Genomic DNA, 10,526 nt, shown 5'->3' with positions numbered 1-10,526 from the left:
AAAATATTTTATTTTTGGACAAGGAATTTTTATGTGAATGTAGCTAATTTAGTCTCTTTTGCTTATATTAAAAAACCTCATTTGCCCTTACGTTTACTTTATTTAGGAGTTTTAATTTTATCAATAATTAGACAAAAATACTAGAAAATGGTAATCAAATCCGGTCGGATTTGAAATTTTTTTGTAGAAATTATAGGAGGTCGCGGCCGCTCGCCCCCGTCTAGGGCGCATACTACCTCTTTTGCAAATATTTTAAAAAATTATAGAACTCACCATCAGATTTTGTTAAATTTTAAATGGGGACCTCGCGGCTTTGCCGCTCGACTCCATCTAAACCTCACATTATCAGATTTTGTCAAATTTTAAATCTCACACTATAAGATTTTATCAAAATTTAACTTCTAAATCTCACACTATCTCATTTGCAAAAATATTTTATTTTCGGACAATTTTTTTTTATGTAAATGTGGTCTATTTTGCTTAGATTAGAAAAATTAACTGTTTGAGACTCTTACCTTATCTGCCCTTATGTTTGTCGAAAAACAAATTTTTTGCAATTTTGTGAACAGCGACTTTAATTTTTCTAAATTCAGTTACAATGAAAACTTTATTTACGAGTTTTGGTTTTATCAATAATTAAAAAAAAATACTAGAAAATGGTAATTAAATCCAGTCGGATTTGAAAATGTTTTGTAGAAATTATAAGAGGTTGCGGCTTTGCCGCTCGCCCCGGTCTAAACCTCATGCGAAATTTAACGGGGGGCTTGCGGCAAAGCCGCTCGCCCCCTTTTAAACCTCACAATATATGGTTTGCAAATATTTTATTTTCGGACAAAGAATTTTTATGTTATGTAGCTAATTTGGGCTATTTTGCTTAGGTTAAAAAAAATTAAATGTTTAACACTCTTACCTCATCTGCCCTTATATTTGGCAAAAAACAAATTTTTTGCAATTTTGTGAAAGTAAGTGACTTTAATTTTTGTAAATTTCGTTAAAATAGAAACTTTATTTAAGTACGAATTTTGGTTTCAAATGTTTTGTAGAAATTATTGGAAGTCGCATCTTGGCCGCTCGCCCCCGTTTAGGGCTCATACTACCTCCTTTGCAAATATTTTAAATAATTATAGAACTCACTATCAAATTTTGCTAAATTTTAAATGGAAACTTCACACTATTAGATTTAATAAAAATTTAACGAGGGGCTCGCGGCTTTGCCGGCTTCTAAACCTCACACTATCTGATTTGCAAATATTTTATTTTCGGAGAATTTTTTTGAGGATGTAGCTCACTTGATCTATTTTGCTTATATAAAAAAAAGACTGGTTTTATGACTGTTGAAAAACAGTTTTTTTGCAATTTCGGGAAAATCAGTGACTTTAATTTTCGTAAATGAAAACTTTATTTACAAGTTTTGGTTTTATCAATGATTAAAAAAAAATACTAGAAACTGATAATCAAATCCGGTCGGATTTGAAATGTTTTGTAGAAATTATAAAAGGTCGCGGCTTTGCCGCTCACCCCCGTCTAGGACTCACACTACCTGTTTTGCAATATTTTAAATAATTATAAAACTCACACTATCAGATTTTGTAAAATTTTAAACCTCACGCTAACAGATTTTGTCAAAATTTATAAAAGAGGCTCGCGGCTTTACCGCTCGCCTTCGTCTAAATCTCACACTATAAAATTTTATCAAAATTAATATTGTCAAAAAAAATTTCTTTAATTTTGTGAAAATCAGTGACTTTAATGTTTGTAAATTCTGTTACATAAACATTATGCGAAATGAAGTTTTGAAGTTGGGATATTTAATGGGCCGCGCTGTAGTTGTGATAATGGGTGTAGGTAATTTGAAGCAGCGTAAACTCCGTCAAAATTATAGTACGATAAATTCAAGTTAGAGCATTAAATAATTTAGAAGAGGCAGCAATTTGTTACTGAAATCATCTTTAAACCAAGACTCGACCCTCATAATTCTAGCTAGCCATGAATATATCATGGGCTTATGTCCCCTAACAAATCTGCGGTACATAATCGAATTTATATACAAGAGTGCGCTAAAAAAATACTGCTAAGAGAAAGTTTTCAATCAAATGAAATAATTCCCCGGGAGAGCAATTTTCCAACGCTCAGTCATTCAAATGCCGGGCGTAAGATGACTGGTCCAGCGAGGAGGACGAACCCCTGGGGCCGGTAAATTACACTTACTGCCTCGCGCTCACATCAACACCCCTCACACCCGCTTCCACGACCCACAGCCCTTCGGTCCGGCCGCATTTCATAAAATTACATTTGCTAAGCGCCGCTAACTCCAAAAAAACTAAGAGTCTTAGAAATGAAATTAATTTAAAAAATGCTAAAAATACACCACCTTGAAAGGGTGAATGAGTAAATTTTAGCGCTTGGAAAATGTAAATTTGTAATAAATTTTGAGCAAAAATATGTAAATCAACAAATCGTTGTTTACCTTTTTGAATTTGGCTTTCGTGCTTCCTGCATTTGGCTCTTCTATTTTGGAACCATACCTAAAACAAATCAAATTATGTAATTTTCATTGTATCCCTACAAAATCTGTTAAAAGTGTGAGCGGAAATAGCCCCATAAATAAAAACGTAGTAAGCCGGTCAGTGAGGGCTCTTCCATTAGCCCTTGTTTGACCGTTCGGGTTTCACTACATAGGTGAAATAGTAAATATTTATCTATAAGTAAACAAAAGTAATTAAATAAAACATAAAGAATGGGTAAGTGCGATAACATGAATGAAATATGTAATAAAAATAAAGAAATACATAAATAAAAAAAAATATTTCTATATTTCTATATCTAACTGACAGTATTGGTAAAAATTGTAAAATTAAAAAAATTTCTCAAGAATCTGCATAAAACGTTATGATATTTTACCAAAAACTTTAATTAAAAATATGTCTTGGGAGATTAAAATGGACTTTTAAACCTCAAAATATATTATTTTTTAAATAGGTGTTTTATTTACGTTATTTACGTTTTTACTTATAAACCATGTACTATATTATAGTCTTAAAGTCCTTACTAAAAAAGTGAAAGAAAAATATTTATTGTTTAAATTGAAATAAAAAACATAATTTTCAATCTCTCCCCGACTTACCCTAAAAGCCAAAACAGATTTTTTAGAAAAGTGATTTTATCAATGTTTTTGCGAGTTAATTATTTAAAGAAAAATTTAAATAAAAGTGTCGAAAAGCTATATTAAAAAACAAGATTAGAATGCACGAGTACAACACGTGTTTTCATAGCATTTTTTCCATTTTTCCTCTTAAAAACTAAACAACTTAATTAAAATTAATGAAAGTAAGTATTGCTTTTTAAAGAAAATAGATATTAAAAAAAATAATTAACTGACAATAGAATTCTTTCCCTAACACCTATGAAAAAGTGGTTTTTAGAATATCGGTTCTATTTTGGAACCATACCTAAAACAAATCAAATTATGTAATTTTCATTGTATCCCTACGAAATCTGTTAAAAGTGTGAGCGGAAATAGCCCCATAAATAAAAACGTAGTGAGCCGGTCAGTGAGGGCTCTTCCATTAGCCCTTGTTTGACCGTTCGGGTGAGTATTTTTCTAATGTGACATTGGTTCCACACGATTTACTCAGACTAATGCCACTATTAGCAGATAATTTCCTAATGAATACGTATGATGTGTAGGGAATGGAAATCGCATCAATTAAGTGCTGGATTAACGACTTTAGGGGAGTATTAAGACTGATTGATAACACGAAGAAGAAAGAGATGTTTCTCGATTGTCGGTCCCTCCGATCAGACAAACCACTTAATAAATTGACCGTTTCGCTYGCGCAAATCAACACTGATTACCCACAAAACGAAAGAGAATTACCTGGACACGAGCTTCACTCAAMCCCAACCGTTGACTAAGTTCTTCTCTCATGAATGCATCAGGATAATGGGTTTCATCAAATAATCTTTCCAGCTCATTGAGTTGTTCTAAAGTAAAATTTGTACGAGATCTTCTTTGTTTTGTTGTCGCTTTACCGGAACTGCTCAGAACTGAATGTCGGGTTTTGCCCAAGCTCTCCTCGCTGACTTTCTCCTGGTCCTCGCCAAGGATAACTGCAAAAGTTTCCTCTTCAATCTATTATAAACCACATTTTCACAAACTGCTAAATTAACACAAACATTAAATTTTAGATTAGAGCAGAGACATTAATCGGGAGCGTGGTGGCGCAGGTGCTGCTTGTAGTAGGTAGGTGCCTGGGCCAGAATTTTTTTTATAATTCATATTTAAATACTAACAGTTCATAGAATTTTTTTTTAAATTTTGTGTATGAATGATATTGGATCAAAGCTGGGAGATTTTTGCAATTTTTGTATTTATCAGCGATTTTCTCAATAACTATTTGTCGTAGAACAATAATCTTTTTTCTTAATTAAATAAGAAATTAAAAGTGCTTTCAAATGGTACTAAACATAACGGGCTGTTGCTTATAATTTTCAAGTTATTAGCAATAGACCGCTCCGAATATTGAAAATCGACCACAATTTTGTCAAAAATCTAAAAATTGAAAATTTTGATAAATTGATCGTTGATCTAAAAGTGAATAAAACGCCGTCATTTTTTTTTGAACTATTAAACCGCAAACTGATTTTTAAAAACAATATCTTTTAGTTTTTTCAATTGTTTATTAACTAATGGTGGATGCGCCGGGATAATTTTTACTTTTGCATTTTTAATATTGTTTTAAGTTTGATTTTTTTTGTTCAAAATCAAACAATTTTAAAATACAGCTATTTAAAACTCAGAAATATGTATTAAGTGTTATAGTTCGATAAAAAATCGCGGCTTGGCCGCTCGTCCCCGTCTAGGGTTCATACTGCCTTTTTTGCAAATATTTTAAATAATTATAAAATTCACAGTTTCAGATTTTTTTAAATTTTTGAATGGGAAGCTCGCGGCTTTGCCGCTCGGATCCGCTTAAACCTCACACTATCAGATTTTGTCAAATTCTAAATTCTAAACCTCACACTATAAAATTTTATCAAAAATTAAACCTCACAATATATGATTTGCAAATATTTTATTTTTGGACAAAGAATCTTTATGTGAATGTAGCTTAGATTAAAAAAAAATTACACTTTGACACTGTTACCTCATCTACCCTTATGTTTGTCAAAAAACAATTTTGTTGCAATTTTGTAAAAGTCAGTGACTTTAATTTTTGTAAATTTTGTTACAATGAAAACTTTATTTACGAGTTTCGGTTTTATCGATAATTAGAAAAAAATACTAGAAAATGGTAATCAAATCCGGTCGAATTTGAAAATGTTTTGTAGAAATTATAGGAAGTCGCGGCTTGGCCGCTCCCCCTGTTTAGGGCTCATACTACCTCTTTTGCAAATATTTTAAATAATTATAGAACTCACTATCAGATTTTGTTAAATTTTAAATACAACCTCACACTATTAGATTCTATCAAAATTTAACGAAGGGCTCACGGCTTTGCCGCTCGCTCCCTTCTAAACCTCACACTATTTTAAATAGTTTTATATATATATATATATGTTTATTAACAAATGGTGGATGCGCCGGGATATTTTTTTTTGTTCAAAATCAAACAATTAAAATATAGCTATTTAAAACTCAGAAATATGTATAAACTGTTGTAGAGTTAAAAAAAACGATTTAGTTGAATTTTTGTAGGTAGTATCGTGAATATGGTCGAAAAACTTGTTTTCTTAAAAAAAATTAGACGCTAAACACGTTGCAACAAATTAAAATGCTCTACAATAAGTGATTTTTAAAATATTAAGTAATAAAGTCAAAAATAAAACTATAAGCATAGTCACTATATTTGATTGCGACCAAAAAACTTTTTTTTTAATCTTATTAAAAACTGATACTACTCGTATATGTAAAATTACTCGTTGTATTCGCCTGTTTAAACCGTTTTGACCTAAGATATATAGTTTTTTAGTTCTTTTGAGCTTTTGTTTCCTTTTTGAAGAGAAATTATTAGACTTAGAGCAAAAAGCCCAACACCATCGTAATCAGCGTTAAAAAAATCTATCAGATCAATATCTCGCAATAAAAATTTCAATTTTTAAACTTCGATTACGGCAAAACTAGAAGAGATATTGCAAAATGTTTGGCAAAATCGTCCAAAATCTAAAAATTGAAAACTTTGTAAATTTTTTATATGCACTTCAAGAAGTCTAAAAGTGCATAAAACGTCGTAGAAATACAAAAATTACAAATAAAAAAAATGAATATATTAGACTAGAGCAGATATACATGACGGGCACTTTGTGGCGTAGTGACATAAGATCGCTAAAGTCGGCAATTTTTCTTTAATTTAAATTCTAATTCTAATTCACATCAGCTGTAAAACATGGCGGGTGCATAAGAGCGGCATAAGCACAAAAGCATGAGAGCTTTTTTAAATTTTTCTCAAAAAATGAAACCAATAACGTTTTTCACACATACAATGAAGTCAGAGTCGCAGAAAAGAGCATAAAACGTTATTAGAACTAATAAAGAAATCGATTTTCAAGAACATAAAAATTGTAAAAATTGTTAATTAACTTTTTCTCATAAAAACGCTTAAAACATAGTCTTCTAAACGTAAAATCACAATGAAAGTCGCACAAAATTTTGACAAAAATCGAAAAAATTAAAAACTTCAAAACTGAACCAAATACACTCATAGAAGTCCAAAAAAGTGCATTAAAGAACAAAAAAATAATTTTTGTGTATGGTTGAATATATTAAACTAGAGCAGAATACATGTCGGGAGTTTGGTGGCGTAGTCCGGAGTTTGAATCCCAATAAAGTTGGCAATTTTTCTTTAACTCAAATACTAACAATTCCAATAAATGTAAAAAAGGAGGCGCATAGGAGCGCAAATTTGCACTACATAGGTGAAATAGTGAAATATTTATCTATAATTAAACAAAAGTAATTAAATAAAACATAAAGAATAGGTAAGTGCGATAACATGAATGAAATATGTAATAAAAATAAAGAAATAAATAAAAAAAATATTTCTATATCTAACTGAAAGTATCGGTTGTAAAGCTCTCAAAAATTCTAAAATTAAAATTTTCTCAAGATTGTGCCTAAAACGTTATGATATTTTATCTAAAACTTTAGTTAAAAATATGTCTTGGGAGATTAAAATGGACTTTTACACCTCAAAATATAATATTTTTTATTTACGTTATTTACGTTTTTACTTATAAACGATGTATGTACTATATTATAGTCTTAAAGTCCTTACTAAAAAAGTAAAATAAAAATATTTATTGTTTTAATTAAAATAAAAAAGATAATTTTCAATCTCTCCCCGACTTACTCTAAAAGTCAAAACAGATTTTTTAGAAAAGTGATTTAATCAATGTTTTTGAAAGTTGATTAATTAAAAAAAAATTTAATAAGTGTCGAAAAGCTATATTAAAAAACAAGATTAGAAAGCACGAGTACAAAGTTGTAACACGTGTTTTCATACCATTTTTTCTATTTTTTTCTCTTAAAAACTAAACAAAATAATAATCAATTACTTAGTTAAAATTAATGATAAAATAAGTATTGCTTTTTAAAGAAAATAGATATAAAAAAATAATTAATTAACTGACAATAGAGTTCTTTTCCCTAACACCTATGAAAAAGTGGTTTCTAGAGTATCGGTCGATTATATTACTAGAAACTGTAGCATTTAGCTGTTTTACATTGATGTATTGCTTATTAGTAGTAGCGATGAATTATTAAAATACTATTCATTCTCCCTAGTGGACGATTAAAGTGCGAATACGTGTCGGCATTAAATATGTTTTTCCGTCACCCAACAAGCACCCCTAAAGCAAATCAAATCCTAGTCTTGGTTCCGACTGAGTTTGTGCGACCAAAAGGACAATCAACTTAACGCGCCACCCTTCTACTTTTTCACCGCCTTACTAATTTCTTTACAGAGTTTTTGTCTCCAGCGTTAATTAATTACATTTCCTTAATTAAAGTACCTAACACTGAGATGTTCTCAATTACCCTCTTTAAGGTAATGTAGTAAATGAAGAAATAATTAGTTAATTGCCGAGAGCGAGAATGTTTTTTCCCCCGTTCTGGCTCGAATTTGTTTTTCTTTAAAACACTATTGTTATTAGTTGAATAAGTCAATATGAGACAATGTTGAAACGTTGATCCTGGCTGTTTGGTTATCTGCAAAGGTGCGAATTCAAGCGTGTAGCGGCAGGACAGCAGGAAGGGTGGAGCGAAACGAAACGAGCCGGTAAAGCTTCCCCTGAGAGGAATTAGCGTAGACAACACTCGAATTTAATGCGCTACCTCCCAGGGGTAATAAAGCTATAGCGAAATAGGGCCTAGATTAATTTAATTCCATTACTTTAATGAGGATACAAAATATGCCAACGCCACTGCTTGCAAATAAAACTGAAAGCTAGTGTGCAAAAGATAGGGCTTTAACGACACGCTCAAGTAATTGCTTCAATCGATTTGGGCGCATTGCACTGATTGGAATTACCAATATCGACAGCCCCGAGTGCTAACTCGCGCATCTCAACACTGATATAATACCCCACACCACGAATTAGCACATTGTTTGCACCCTTTTACACAAAATCCACACACTAATTAAGTCACAAGGTTTTAAAAATTTTTTCAGTTGTTGAAATGAGCGTTTAATTTGTGTGGGAGATTAAAATTGATGAAGTGAGTGGGTGAGATATTTGGGGCTGTCTGAAGAAATCGATGTGGTGGAAATCAATGATAATTCAATAACGCGAATGGCAATGACTGCTCGTTGTTCCGACAAGTTAAATTGCTCCCCCATTGATTTGTCTTGTAATAGAATAAAGGTTTTTCTAACAAAATTGGAAAGAAAATCTAAATTGGATTGTCTTCTGTTGAGTTAGATTTGATTGAATAAAAACATAAAACGCCCATTTTAGCAATTTAAATCATGCTGATAAACTCCACCTCCTTTTTCTATCTTTGTTGACCCCTCTCTTCGTCGATAGCAGTGCACATCGAACAGCAAACACGGGGATTTTGTCGTGCCAAACGAACTGGAAATAAAACAAATACAAACTCCCAATCTTGTTATGACTGCAACAGTAGAGAAAGACTCATCTATCTTAATCACCAGTGATAATGCGACTTTTCTCTTTCACACACAACGCAATGCCATCTATGCCAGGCTTGCACCACATTATTTATTWAATGGACCAATTTTACACGAACTTCAAGCTCTACAGAGCGCAATTTGATCAATTTAAACGGCTCCYCAATGGGAAACTTTATTTATTTTTTCCAAAAAATATAAATGTTTATATAACAATGAGAAGACAAATATTTTAACTTTTCTTGCTTACTCACATTTTAATTGACTTAAAAATTACTACTACTAATAATTCCAGAGTTATTATCAATATCAATAACAATGTCAAAAACGACCAAAATTAAAAAATTGAATAATGCAGAACTGATCGAAATGCATCTTAAGGTGCGTGAAACGTAAAAATACAAAAATTACTTTTTTATGTGAATATATTAGACTAGAGCAGAAATACCTAACGGGAGCTTTTGTGGCGGAGTAACATAAGGTCACTATTCCAGAGTTCAAATCCCGCAAAAATCAACAATACTTCTCTAATACTGAAATATGTAATTTCAAATATTTTTTTATAAATTGTTTTGTAAATAAAAAATGGTGGATGCGCCGGGATAATATTTTATTTCGAACTTTTGAAAATGCCTCAAGTGGATTTTCCTACTCAAAGTCAAATAATTTTAAAATATAACCAAGAATATAGCTATATACATCAACTGAAAGTAAAGTTAAGTAGTGTGAGCTACTGAAAGACTGTCTTGCTATTTTTGTTTTTACCAGCGATTTTCTCAATAATTATTGTACTTATTATTAAGTACTTTCTAACGGTACCAAACATAAAATAATTATCAAAAAAAGTAAATTTTTTGAGTTTTCGTAATCTGGACAGTAAAAATAAAAAAAACTTTTTGTCGCAAAAACGCTTAAAACATGGTATTCTAGACAAAAAATTATACACGCTAAATACAATGCAACAGGTTAAAATACTCTACGATGTATAGTTTTTAACTGTGTAATAAAGTTAATAAATAAGACTACTCGCACAATGCGATTCTGACCAAAAAATCATTTTTTTTTATTCTTATGAAAAACTAGTTTTACATGTAAAATTAACCGGAGAATACGCCGGTCCTGAACTAGAACTCATAGTTTTTGAGATACGTTTTTTTTAATAAAAAACTAAAAATGGCTCTTTATCCGAAACTATAACCTATGTAAGGTGTTCCGAGAAATCGATTGGTGTCAAGAAAACTGCAAAATTCGTAATGGTTTTGAAGTTATAGTAGAATTTATATTTTTAAAATTTTTAAGTTTTTCAGAAATTTTCTCGATAACAATTTATCGTAGGGCACTGATCTTTTTTGTATATGATAGTAAATTAAATTTTCTTTCTAACGGTACCAAATATAA

The 10,526-nt window shown here is 30.9% G+C and overlaps 1 protein-coding gene across 1 annotated transcript in view; it reads right to left on the bottom strand.

Moving 5' to 3' along the window:
- The window catches only part of LOC123006607 (short stature homeobox protein-like), a 14,191-nt gene that overhangs the window by 1,234 nt on the left and 2,431 nt on the right, over positions 1 to 10,526 (bottom strand). The window contains exons 2-3 of the mRNA XM_044401208.1: positions 3,878 to 4,110; positions 2,468 to 2,525 (exon numbers count right to left, since the gene is read on the bottom strand). Of these exons, the coding sequence (XP_044257143.1) occupies positions 2,468 to 2,525; positions 3,878 to 4,110 (291 nt within the window). The remainder of the gene's footprint in view (positions 1 to 2,467; positions 2,526 to 3,877; positions 4,111 to 10,526) is intronic.

Source organism: Tribolium madens, unplaced genomic scaffold (genome assembly GCF_015345945.1).
Source record: "Tribolium madens isolate multiple individuals breed KSU strain unplaced genomic scaffold, Tmad_KSU_1.1 Scaffold_2;HRSCAF=44;Tcas5.2_LGX, whole genome shotgun sequence".
NCBI lineage: Eukaryota > Metazoa > Arthropoda > Insecta > Coleoptera > Tenebrionidae > Tribolium > Tribolium madens.
This window is presented reverse-complemented; position numbering and strand designations above follow the sequence as displayed.